This window comes from Vigna unguiculata, chromosome 5 (genome assembly GCF_037176805.1).
Source record: "Vigna unguiculata cultivar grain cowpea cultivar isolate G323 ecotype 2 chromosome 5, ASM3717680v1, whole genome shotgun sequence".
Taxonomy (NCBI): domain Eukaryota; kingdom Viridiplantae; phylum Streptophyta; class Magnoliopsida; order Fabales; family Fabaceae; genus Vigna; species Vigna unguiculata.
Window position 1 is genome coordinate 40,058,672 of NC_140796.1, and position 14,398 is coordinate 40,073,069.

The 14,398-nt window shown below is 32.7% G+C and overlaps 1 protein-coding gene across 1 annotated transcript; it reads right to left on the bottom strand.

Moving 5' to 3' along the window:
- Nucleotides 1-8,424: 8,424 nt before the first annotated feature.
- On the bottom strand, nucleotides 8,425-12,431 carry LOC114183483 (protein SRG1-like). The gene is made up of 4 exons (XM_028070512.2): nucleotides 12,047-12,431; nucleotides 11,471-11,718; nucleotides 10,928-11,252; nucleotides 8,425-8,764 (listed from the first exon to the last, which is right to left on the bottom strand). The coding sequence occupies exons 1-4, from the start codon at nucleotides 12,305-12,307 to the stop codon at nucleotides 8,522-8,524; spliced, it is 1,077 nt and encodes a 358-aa protein (XP_027926313.1). The 5' UTR covers nucleotides 12,308-12,431; the 3' UTR covers nucleotides 8,425-8,521.
- Nucleotides 12,432-14,398: the final 1,967 nt, after the last annotated feature.

Sequence of the window (14,398 nt, forward strand, 5' to 3'; positions counted from 1 at the left end):
ATGAAGCCTACAAAATAAGAATTAGTATTTTTCTATTCAACCACCATTCCTATAACAGCAAACAATCGAAATAGATGGCTAAACACTCAACAGCATAAAGTAAGCAAACAATGTGATTCACTAACTACGATAATGCATTGAACCCGATTATCATAATCAATAACTTTCGAGATTAGGGTTTTCATTACAAAACGAGGGATCAATGAAATTAGAAGTTGCAAATAATAAATTAAGAATGCTCTAAAATAGGTCACATAACACATATTAACTTCAGAAACATAAGAAATCTCACATGCTTTGAAATTTGATGGCTTCAATATGTTGAAAAACTTCCAAACTCACATTGAGAATCTGCTATGCATGAAAATGCATTAGAGCAATCTGACCACTACACAGAAGAAGAGACAGCGTGTGAGAAGGAGACCAAATGAAGACCAAAAAACATAAAAACATAAGTTGAAGACACAATGTCGTGAAAGAAGTACTAACGTAAGAGAAAGAGAGCCACAATTGAAAAACATTAAAATATTGAAACTATAATCGTAAATAGTTTAAAATATTAAACAATACAATATTTTCTAACGGTTAAAATATTCTGACAGAAACTATAATTTTTTTTTTACCTACTAGATAAGCCACAACCTAAGCCTAAGCCACAACAACCTAACTCAAGCAACAACATTAGTGTTGATGCTGGTGGATCAGACAATGTGGAAAGCACCAATGAAGTTACTACAACCTCACAAGAAAAGGATAACAATACTGAAATTAGTGCATTTGAGGAAACTGAAGATGATCCCCTCATTGGGAAATTTAAAAATGTGAGGCGAGAAGGAAGTGAACAACCTTCCAACAATGAGGAGGCATCAGAATAGAAGGAAGCAAAATAAGAGAAGAAGAAGGTTTTGATAAGTTCTTTGACTTTGAGAAAGCATCTGAATCAATTGATTCAAAAGAGCAGTGAATAGCCACCCCCACCATCAACCAAAATAGAAATATTTTTAAAATTTATGCCTTTTAAATTTTACACTTTAATTTTAGCTTTATTGTTTTAAATTTTATTCTAGATTTAGTTGTTTGATAATTAAGTATGCATGTCTTAGGTAATCTAGTTTAGGTTGTAAATACATTTTGGACATGGTTAAATTAGGAACAAAGCAAGAAAAAGAAAAACACACTCTGAAAATGTTTTGAAAAATTGAGAATGCAAGGAAAGGAAAGAAGGAAGAACCATGAATGCTTAATAGAAATTGATGCAATGTAGGTCAGTTCTTAATTAAAGGTTGACACAGGGAAGTGAATCCAACCTTGTGAGATGAGTGAGCCAAACACTTTATGTGAAAATAAAAGAAAACATTTAATGACTAAGTCACAAGTTTTGTGTCTAATTTCTTATTGCTAAGCATGATCGGCTTAGAAAGGATCAAGGCAAAGTTTCTTGTTGAAAATTTTGTATAAACTAGGACCAAACAACCACCCTACATGATTTTTGAATGAAAAATACCATTTTAAACCTTGGCCTGAAACACACACCCTGAGCTTAGAATGTAGGTAATCCAAACCTTCTTACTGATGAGAAGGATGCAATAAATGTGTGTGTGCCATGAAGACAATGGTGGGTTGTGTGATGTATAAAGGAATAAATTTAGGGTATGTTGAAAGCATACATAAGAATACAAAGGAAAATGAAAATTGCAGCAAAAATGAAATTGAATTTGGACACCTCGAATCAAAAAAGATAAAGGAGAATAAGTCAATTAAGAGTGTACCTAAAAGGAATGAAAAGAATTGAAAGAAAAATAGGTTGTAGTAGAAGAGAAAAACAAAAGAAAAATATGGCTAGAATAGGCTAGACTCATACCACTTACACATTATTGTTTTCCTTTTTAGTAGTGAGTCTTGCTCTTTTTGTAAAACAAAGTTCTTTGATAGCCCAACCACGTTACAAGCCTAAAAGACATTAGTGATATTTTCCAATCATATGTACATAACAATTAGGAATGAAAATACAAATCCAAGTGGACAATTGCAAATTGTGCTAAGAGAGCAAACACTTTGAACACTTGGGAGGATGCAATTCTACACTTAAAATAGAAAACGCATTGAGAGACTCTATCTTTGATCTTTAGCTATGATAACTGAACTACGTGTAACGTTCCGTCAGGATATTACGGATTTAATTAAATAAAATAGATAAAGCAATAATTACATCACAATTAATAATACTTTATTTCCCATAAAGCGCGAGAAATTTAAAACTTCATTACTTCCAAATAAAATTCCAAAATTCATAGTCTATAAAACTGAAAATGATATAAAGACCTTTCATAAGAGTTTACAATTTATTTCCAAACATAAAATATATCTATAGCTCCCATGCTATCCCCACTTCGTAGCTAAGTCTCACCAAGACCACCTGCATCAACATCATCTGCTCACGTGTACCGCGTACACGATCATCGCCAAATACAAGCAGATAGGGTGAGCTTAACAGATAAAACAGATACCAATATATATGCACATATACAACACATTCATCCCAAATGAATTCCATCCCTTTTAATTCATACCACCTGGCCACAACCAGGTTATTCGTGTTATACATCTTCCAGTGATTACTTCGAGGTGACTTGTTGTCATACCTATCGGCCACAACCGATAGAGCACGTGCGGAAAACCATGTTATGGATCATACACCATAATGCCAGGTGGAGTTCCCAAATACGAACATAGTTCGCAATGTCCCAAGACTACCAAACTTATTAGTCGACTACTGAGGAGGGCAATCTATCTGGACCCATCTGTACTGGCCACAACCAGCACACTCACACCGGCAACACTCACCAATCCGAGCCATAACTCAAGAGTTTCGCGTGTTCATCCACCATCCCAAGCCACAACTCAAGAGATGCTATTCCGAGCCACAACTCAAGGAATACCACATGCTTTAACCCCTATCCCGAGCCACAACTTAAGGGATACGTTCCGAGTCACAGCTCAAGGAACACCAGCAATCCCACCTTTCAAGCATCACCGCAAGCCTTGTAGATCACGCCCACAGAATCAAGAACATCAATACTGCAGTAAAATCGCCTAGCGGGGGGCATGTACCGCCAGGTGCTGCGTGCTTCCAGACCACCTAGAGGGTGTGATGGGTCGAACGTTTGTTCTCATTAAATAATTATATTCTGGGAGTTTAATATTATTATTATATATATGTTTTTAGCTTAAAAAGTGTATTTAGTGGCATACTTTATTATTAGACCTCCTTGAGCATTATGATTCAACTGTAATTTAATTTAGGTTTTTAAGAGTGTAAATGGTGAATCTTTTAATTCATAATTTAAGTCCCACAATCATAATTTTGGAGAGGAATAGTTCATGTACTGAATGCACCCCCAATTCTCATGTTCACACCCCTTTTTTTCAATTGGAATATCTATTTCTAAAAAAACATTTTTAGAGCTAACTGCACTCCCTATTTTAAGGTTTACACCCCCTTCTGAATTTAACATTCAAGTTCTGTTATGCACCCCTCCTTTTTACTAAACTGCACCCCTAATGTCACTTTAGTCCACCAGATTTCGCCACGTGGCAATCCTCCACTTACTAAGTTAACCAATGACAGATTGCCACATCATCAATCCTCCACTAACTCAAATCACCAATCAATGTTTGCCACGTCATCATCTCTTTCCCAACACAAACCCTAACCCTAATCCCTCCTTCTCTCTCTTCCGCACCAACCCACTCCGCAACCGTCACACTCTACAACCGCCACACTCCGTAGTCGTCGTCCTCCATGGCCGCCCGTCCACGTCCAATTATCGTTGCAGCTCGTCGAACGTAGACCCCGTCGCACCGTCGCCAGAAACCACAACCACCGTCACGCTGCCAGCAGCTCGAACCTACATCTCTCGCGCCAGCCACCATCTTCTCGCAAGAATCGTCATGCTCGACGTGGCCGCCACTCGAAACCACCACCTCTGCACCTGCACTTTCCACCATTGCAGCACCACTCGCTGCAATTCGCCTCGTCCCCTTGCGCCACCACCGTCGCGATCTCGTCGTCAACAACAGCCCCGTCGTCACTCGCACATCGAACCACCATTGCGCACCAAGACAACCCACGCTCTACAACACCATTACGACGCCGTTGCAACTCATCGGAGTTCGCGAGCGTCATCTTCTTCGTGCATCCCGCAGACACCACCGAGACCTGTAGTCGTGAGTCTTTCACGTGACCACCACCGTGTCTCTAGAACATGAACCCAACTCCATTTTTCCGCAACAGCGGTGGAATCAACCCCTTCGGCGTTTCTGCTACCACCGCGGCAACCCCCGTAACCTTCGCGCAATCACTCATGGCAATCAAACCCTAATGGAGAGACGTCCCTGACACGTGGAAGTCTCTCAATGGACTTTCAAAAAGTCAAGACTGGTCAACCAGTCAACTCTGGCAAGGTCGGTCAACAATGGCCAAATTGTCTATTTTACGCTATTTTTGGCAGGTGGTTCTTCTACAAGAACCCTAAATGGCCTTGCAAGGAAAAGATAGTCTAGCGGCAGTTCACCACCAACCAGACTAATTCTGGAAATTTCCTAGAATCACAAACTTTTAAAAATGGAATATACAATTCATACAAAATCATATCATACTTAGCATGCCAATCAGACTTAAAGTAGTCAACACATGAAATTACCTTATTTAGCATGCCAATTACATTTAAAATAAGGCTAGCGTGTAAGGTACTCTAATTATCATACCAATTAGAATTAAACCTAAACTTAACGCGTAAAGCTCCCCTAACCTGGATTCCTTTGCTAAAAAAAAAGGAGATTATTGGGAGTTCCTCTTTGATCACTCTCCAATTTTGTATTCCTTTGAGTGTGACACAAAGACAAGCACAAAAACCTTCTTCTCACCCAAAATTTGTCTTTTAATGATACCTTAATGGTAGATTAATGCACTAAAACGAAAATTTCCATTAACTAGAGTTTAATTACCATTAAAGGTCCATTTAGTGGCTGTTTTCCGACCTCCCTTGGCTGCCCATTGTCAACTAGGGTTTTTCTACCCTTTCACCTTCATGCTAAACTAATTTTAGCAAAAAGAAATTAAATTTGTATCTATCAAGGATACCCACATCAATGTTAATTCAATGCATAACCATCAAACCAATTCATATTTCTTGATATTTAATATAATTCTATGATTATATTATCACCCAACATGATCAAGCATATTATTAAAAATAATAATAAATTAAATAACATACAAATGGCATACTTATGACTCGAACCTAAGTCCTCTCACACAACTAAGTACTCTCAACCATTTAAGCTAATACTTTTCAACATCATATAAATCAATAATTAATACTTTAAAAGCTCCCACTACCCGCATTTATTTATTAATTATTTATTTAATTATTTAATTTTCACGGGTCTTACACTACATTTGTGTCTAACTGATTTCATTGGTTCCAATTCAAGTACTTGATTGTATTTCTCTTAGATTTTCATAAGTGTGGATGATAAATTCCTAGACCAACCATGATCAACTCTTTTGAAACCATTCTGTAGAATTGTTTAAGTTTTTCTTGGGGACAAGCAAAGAGCTAAAGTTGAGGCATGTTGATAAGTGTCTTGTATTAGTTAAATTGCATATCATTCAGACACTTATCTTGCATTAAATCAATGCAAAAATCGTTATAATTGTCCTAATTGCATATAAATACAAAATGAGGAGAGTTTAAATCATAAAAAGTGGAATTTAATATATTTATGTTGTTTTTTCTAGTAAAATGAAGGAAAATGAGAAGTTGATGCTAAGACACAAAAGTTGCAACTTAGCCAGAAAGATGAACTAAGAAAAGTTAAAATTGAAGCCTGTGGTTGAGTAGCGATATTGACGTTGAGTCACATTTTAAGAAAATTTCACTACAAGGAAACCTTAAGCTCCAGACTTGAAGCTGAGCATCAAAAGAAAACCTCCTTGAAAGGGAAACCTCCATTGCTGATCACCAAAGTGGTTGCCCAAGCTTGAAAGGAAATTCACTCATGAAGGAATCATCCATGGCTAATCTTCAAGAATGGAAGCTAGAGCATCACTTGATTTTCTATAAATACAAGACATGTCTCTGAGATTCATATGTTGATTTTGTAAATGAATTTTAAAGAGAGAAACTCCCTAGTTAATGTTAGATCTTATTGTTTATCTTTGTAAAGCTATGGAAGGAGGAAAGCTATTGCATGTTCTTATTGTATTCATCATCATGAACAGCTAACTTCTTCCTAGTTGAGATTGAATGTAACATCTAAACTCTTTCTATATTGCACTTGCTTATTATATATTTGTTGTGTTCTTATTTTATGTGTTAGTTACTTGATTTGTATTTATTGCTTTGGTGACTTGGCTAAGACATCTAATCTAGTGTTTAGATCCAATCAAGTCTCCTAATGCTTGTCATATACCACACATGGATATGCAGATTTAGTTGGTTTAAAGAGTCTTGTTCACAATGCAAGGGTTCCTCCACCTGGATAGGGACATCTTTTGTTTGACACCCTTAGGTTCTAACTCTTAGACATGAGGTTAGATCAACAAGTAAAGCGTACTTCCAAGAACACTAAAATAAAGAATATAATTTATAGATAATTAAGGGCAGCACAATTGAGTTAAGAGGCCAAGATCAATTCCAACGCCTTAAAAACCATCATCTCTCTCAAACTTAGTTTTAATTTATTTTTAACAGTACCAAACCAAACCTTTGATTATTGTTTCATTGCTAAACTTGGGTTAGATTATAGATTACTAATTTAGTTACCAAATCCATGTGGATACGACCTTGTTGTACTACAATTGACCCAATGCACTTGCTGGAAAAGATACACCCTCAACTAGGTAGCAACAATGATGAAATGCACGTTTTCACAATGAAGTTATAAATTGAACTTTATGTTTGAGTTATTGATTTGAGTTTTGATATTTTGTAGTATGCATAGTTTTGAGATCAATGTGTTTTATGAATGCCTCTTTGAGAGTGAATTGGGTTACTTGACATTGGTTGAGCAAGAAACACAATTTTTATTGAAATGTTTAAACAATGAGAATTAGCTCAAGGAGTGTCAAATTAAACTAATCAAACTCAAAAGGGGAAGTAAATATTTTCCAATAGCGTTAGGCGCCACTAATAGCGTTGGGCACCACTAAGATAGTGACATTTCTTAGTTGGTTGTTGCTGAGCGAGGGTTCTTCTTGTTGGGCGACACCAAAGTCAGAGAGCTCATTGACTTGGTGTCGTTGCACACCAATTAGTAGCATTGGGCACCAAAAAATCAATTTAAATCTTGGGAGCTCCATCTCGCTAGGTGACCACTAGGCTCGCTGGGTGCCACATAGTAGGTGTTTGGCGCTACTCTTCTTAGGACTCCTCTTTTTAAGTGGCACAAGGCGACAAAAAGGGGCGCTAGGTGGTGGCTTGGTGAATTTAAATTTGTTTTCTAAATGTCACAATGGTTTGTTTGAAGTATATATGTGTGTGGATGTTTATGTATTGATGCTATGAATATATGAAATTTGTTAAGCTATGGTTTGTGAAGATGAATGGGCTTTTCAAGGGAAAAATCATGTGAAGCTTAATCTTTAAGGTGTGCATTAAAGTAGGGACTAAGAAAGGAAGTTATCTTGATACTTTACTAGTATTCAAACTCACATAGGAGAATGGACTAGCCAGGGATTGAGAGTGGCAAGAGGTCCCGGTCTAAGGAATTATTAGAAGTCTTAGTGACTTGTTTAGGATTAAGCTGGGTGGAGAATATCAATCACAAGTGCTAAAAATTCCTTGTAGTCCAACATTAATGCATTTTATTCAGATGATTGAATCTAGAAGAGATTCTTTCTATGTGACGTGTTTTAATACTATATGATAATTCTTGTGTACATTAGCTTACCTTCTTCTTGTTATTGGTCTGCTTTGTGTTTTGCGTTCTTCCTTTGCAATGCACATCTTTATTGGTGTGAGCAGATGAGGATGCAGGAGTCGAGCTACCTATAGTGGAGAGGATGGTACAATTGTGTAGTTCTAGGACTATATTACGATTGTTTAGCACCTTTTTGAAAAACTCTGTTTATGTCATTTGTTAAAAGTTTATTATTTTGTAAACGTGTCTTAAGCTTATTATATTTAGTGGTTAAGATATTGTAATACTATGCTCTAGTTTTTGATCATATGTCTTTGTTTTTCCGCTTTTGTGCTCTTTCATCTAAAGATGTAGGGTATTAATTGAGATGTTACAAACTCAAGTTTGATGACATTTAAAACATTTTAAGAAACATGTGAATAGTAAAACTGATATAAGTAATAAAGACACCAAAATAATTAATCTATCAAATACCCAATTTAAAATAAAACTATTAAATGCTCAAAATATTGAAGTCATTATTTTATTGGTTTCTTCATTTTCTTGAAGAAGGCTACACCATTTTTTGTTTGTTCTTAGTTGTAGAAAAGTAATGTTATAGTCGCAAGGTATCTAAGTAAGACTTTCCATCGAGTTTACGAGCAAAAAGGTTGGCCAAAAACTCCTTCAGTTCAGTTTTTTGGAAGCGTGGTGGTGTTTTTTCAGTGATCAAGCTTGGTGCAGGAGCTAACACACCATCATGTTTTGGAGTGTGGAATGTGGCAATTGAAATTCTTTCTCTTGCAGAGTTCACTACTGCACGATGCTCAACACTTCTGTATATTCCATTACTTATAATCTGTCACGTAAAATATGCAACCAAATCCAAAATCAACCACCATAGATCTTTGATCACACCAGAAATCATACTCAATCTAAATTATCTACACAAAAATATGTTGATACACACTTTTATTGTACAAAGAATACATTATCATGCTATGTTTTAGATAATAAAAAATATCATGCTATATTACCAAATCTCTCACCAATACTACATATAGATCACACTCAACAAATCCAACAATTAAAACATCAAATTAGATTTTGAACACTAATGTCAATAATTAGTCAATAAAAATATGACGATATATTAGATTCGATTTAGACACTATAAGAAAATTTTTAAATGATGGACTAATTTTAGTGACAACAAAATATAGTTGAAGACAAATTTAGAGACAAATTTTTTAATTAGAGTCCAATTTAGATGTTAATTTCTTTAATAGCAAAAAAATCTTGATAGTTAATATTAATAACTAATTTAGAAACCAATTGATAATCAAAACTATTTTAATTATAATTTCGAGACCAATTATAATTTTTTGAAACTATTTTAATTGTTAATAACTTTTAGTTTATAGATTGGTATCTAGATTGATTATTATAATGATTAATTATTTTTGTCATTAAAATTAATTATTATTTAAAATTTTTCATTGAAGTGAAATGTGACATAAATGATTATTTTAAAAAAATATATAAAAGTCTAAAGTTAATTTTAAAATAATAGATGTCAAACAACCAATTCAGTCAACTTTAAGTTCATACTAATTATTTTTGTTTCTCTTTAAATAAGAAAATTTATGTGTATTAGTATATTTTATCGTTGACTTCATCAATAATAACCAAAATAAATATTAAAATTAAATAAGATTAATATCAAATTAATGATTATTTAGTTGAAATAAATTAAAAAAAATATTTAAAAATAATTAAAGTTAGAATTGATTTATATGATAATAATAATTATTTATTTTTAATATTTATATTTATTTAAATTAGTATCAAATAAACACAAACTATTTCATTTATTTTATTATGTATTTAAATTAGCATTGATTAAGCCAACTGTACTATAATATATTTGTAATATTTATTTAATTATTTAAGTTAATTAAAATTTTATTTATATGATAAGAATATGTGTCTCCATAACATATAATAGATTATTCTTAATTCAAAAGTCTAAATTTAAAAAAAAATAAAATAAACAAAATGTATTAATGAATTTTCTTAATTAAAAAATAATTTAAAAATTAATAATGAATTAATATTGATTTAGTAGACATTACTTAAAGTTGATATTCAAAAGTGAATATCAATAACACAAATTAGGGGTATTAAAGCAATTCTGACCTATTAGGACCGACCAATGAGCCTGTTAAGAAAAGGACGAACTGAATTAGAGTTTTTAATCCGCTAGTCCATTTTTGTCTGATCCACCTAATCCGTCAATATAACAAGTCAAAAGTGGGTCAGTTCACCCCTATTCGGCTGACCCAATTTTATTTTTATTCTTTTATTTTTTATTTTTAAAAATTAAAAATTATTTAAAAAATTATTTTTTAATATTATATCTTTGTATAAATATAAATATACAATACTATTATAATTTAAATCATTGACACTTACAAATTAAGTTTCAATTATTAGTTATAATAGAATAATTTAACATGTAAATATATAATTATTTTAATTTATCCAACTAAATATATTAATTGATCAATTAAAAACTTAAAAAATATTTATAGGATTAAATATTTATTTATAAGTATATATATATATATATATAAACAAATTTTATAAATAAAAATTTTAAACAAAATTACTAGATATTTAAAAAATTTAAAAAAAAATAAAAAAAATTATAATTTCTAACCTATTTTTTAGTGATGGATTAGTCCAGCGTAACTCATTTTTGATAGGACGGGACGAATTAAAACTTGTTAAACTAACTCGTTTTGTCATCTCTAACATAGATATGAGTTTATTGACCTGCTATCCTCGATGTTTACTGACATTAAACTTTTTATCAACAGTAGCTATTTCTTAAGCAAATACTTAATAACCTTCCAAACCAATCATTATTTATGTTATTTTAGTGACTTTCTAACTTAGTAATCAAACGAGTATATATAATAAATCTAAGAAATGAAAGCAATAAGAGTGAATATATTACCTCCAACATGTCACCTATGTTGACAATGAAGGCATTAGGTAAGGGTTTGACCAGAATCCACATGCCATCTTTTCTTACCTGCAACCCTTCAACTTCACTCACTTGTAGAAGGATAGTCAGCCCAACCCCATCTGAATGAGGTGTCAGCCCAATAACCTTTTCTGCTTCGGGACATGCTGGATAATAGTTCATCCTCATAGATTGCATCCCATTTTCAAATAACTCTCTCATCTCTCTTTCTTCCATCTTCAGAGATTTTCCCATTTCTTCAACAATCATCTTCGCTAGATTTTGAAGTTCCTCTGAGTAAACTTCTAAACTCTCCCTGCATCACAGATAGCTTGGCATGAAACCCCTTCAAAAATCTATGCTCAATAAATCTTGATCAGAAAATCGATCCTTTTAATAGTCAAAATTTTGGTAAAAGATCAAATTCATTGTAATATATTTTTTATAATTATTTAGAAATAATTACGTAAACTAAAATAGAGGTAATAAATATTAAATATGTAATCACACAAAATAAAGTAGGTGGAAGAGAACCTGAAGGAAGGAGGGAGTTGAGGAAATAAGTGAGGCATTCTCAATTGTTTTGGAAGAACAGTCATAAAGAAAAGGTCAGCCCAATCAAGCTTTTGATATTCACTCACAACAAAAGCTTGTCCAAAACCTTCCATATGTTCTGGACTCTGCCAAAACCTTTTCTTCTCTGACATTGGAAGGTTGAAGAACTCCTTAATCTCCACCTTCACTTTCTCCACCAAGGAAGGGCTAACTCCATGGTTTATCAGCTACAAGCATATTAGCATTTAACAACTAAATCAATTCATAAATCAAAAAGTTTAATTTATCAGTACATCTCCATTAACATTTTTCTCAGTGTTTCTGTCATTAGAATTAGAGTTTTACTGGTAAACTATGCTGTTTGTTGTTATTTTTTAAAGCTTTCGATTTCAATTAAACAGAAAAAATTTTCCAACACCCTTTATCAAGTTTTATCTTATAGTTTAAGCCTCCTTTTGTGATATCTAATACATATCTAGAAAGTCCAGAATCAAACAGAAATATGTTACAGTTATATCAAAATTGAAGACAAAAAAGGGAGAAAATTGAAGAAACCTGGAAGAATCCCCATTCCTTGCAAGCAAAGTGAAGCTTATCCAATTCTGAAGTTCCAGATTCTTGAGAAAGCAATCTGTGCATGTCAATAACTGGAATCTCAAGGGTACCAACATTAGGTTGTTGAGAAATATGCACCACTTGTTGTTGATGTTGAGGTTGAATGTATCTTTGTGGAACAGTAGCCAAATTTTGTTTGGCCAACTCTTGAACTGATGGTACCAAAAGTGAAGTACCTGATGGGTTCTTGGTCTCTGCCATGGCTTGAATCAGTGTCCTATTTCTTGCCAATTTTATAAGGGTTGATGAAAGTTAGAGATATGAATTTAGGAAAAGAATAGGGTCTTAAGTTTAAAACTTGGTAATCGATGATTTTGGAAATATGAATCTAATAATTGCAGACTCTCTGACAGAAAAGAACCAAACGTGCTCGGATTTCCACAATCACTGTGTATATTTTTGTTTTTGGTAAAATGTCATGTTGTTCAATAGTAATGGAATTGTTTTTATTTATAATGATAAACATACATTTTCATCTTGTTTATATTTATTAGACACTTGATTTTTCTTTCAATCTTTTCTCTCTTATTACTGGTTCTTTTAGGAGGTTAATTTTGGTGAAACATTTATCTTTTGGTGTACATGAATAACATTGTGATAGGTGTATGGTTGAAAATAATCTTTATGAATAGTATTAGTTACTAGAAAATAAAATACTTTCACCAAATTTTTTATATTCAATGGCATTTTTCAAATTATAATCATTACATAACGTGTTTTTTTTTTGTTGTTATAATTAGGTTAGGAATTTGTAATTGGGTCTCAATGGAAACACATTCAATAAAGATTGAAATAATGAAGCTTGGTTCCAGAAGCATGGAAAACATGTACCCAATTTGGTGTTCGAGAGCAAGTCATACACGCAAGGAAACATAGGCCAACTTGTATGGTGCCCCCACCCAATGCTAGAGGAATTTTCTACATCTTCAATTTGAGTTTTAAAATATAATTAAGTATATCATATATTATTTAAATAAGGTATAATTTAATATTATTTTTTATTTTAAAATTAATTATATTTTGGAAACAATTTTTTCGCTAAGTATTTATGGAATGTTAAGACAGTATATTACTTTTTATTTGATTTATTCTTTTAATAAAATAAATAAATTAAAAATAATCTGCTCAGATATTCAAAAATGATGATACTAAAATATTGTATATAATTTTACAAGTTATAAATAATTTCATGTGAAAAAAAGAAGTAACAGTTGATAAATTGAAAAAAGAAGTACTACATAGTTTAAAATAATATTTTTTTATTTATTATTGTTATAATAGATTATGACTATTATTTTAAAAATCCTTATATATTAATATTTACACAGAAAGATAATTGTCTTCTATCTTTGTTTAACAAATTTTATTATAACCTTGTTCTTGCACCGCTTGTATTTGTCTATAGAATAACTCTGCATTGAACTTTGACAAACCCATACATGCTTCGAGTGTAATATACTTTTTCGGTGCAGTCTACAACCTAGCTACCCAGACTTTCCTGTACTATTCACTAACTTATGCTTAAATGAACAGTGTCCTTAAATTGACAATCCCAACACCGATTTATTAAAGGATGTGTATGTTATCACACTATACCATTTCTTTTTATAGCCCAATTTCGTTTTAAGTTCTTTTTGTGTGCATATGGATATTTGGTAAGTGCTGTGTCAGAACCTAGTAACATGTTTTTTCCCTTTCATCAAGAGTTAGATATAAAAAAATTCGTACTCGTGAGTATTTGTGAATAAAATCTACAATAAGTAAGAAATAATAATAAAAATGGATATCCGTTGTTCGTGGGTATAGGTATTTTTGATACCCGCATATTAACGGGGCAGGTACGGGTATTATAGTATCCATATCCGTGGATATTCGTACCCATTAAACTTTAATTCACAAAAATATTTTGATCATCTTTATCCTAACCATGTCTTCAAATTGAAAAAGGCCTTATATGGTTTGAAACAAAAGGTTAAGTAATTTTATTTTATCAAAAGGTTATGCTAGAGGTGCAGTGGATAAAACACTCTTCATTAGAAAACATGAAAGTGATGTTATACTTGTTCAAGTGTAAGTTGATGATATCATCTTTGGTTCAAATAACAACACATTGTGTGAAGAGTTTGTTGCTGCTATGCAGGGAGAATTTTGAGATGTCCATGATGGGTGAGCTTACCTACTTTCTAGGGCTGCAAGTCAAGCAACTCAAGCATGGAACATTTTTAGGCCAAATATTGTTTTGACTTTAACTTGTTGAAAGATTTCAAAATGGAGGATTGCAAGGAAGTTGCT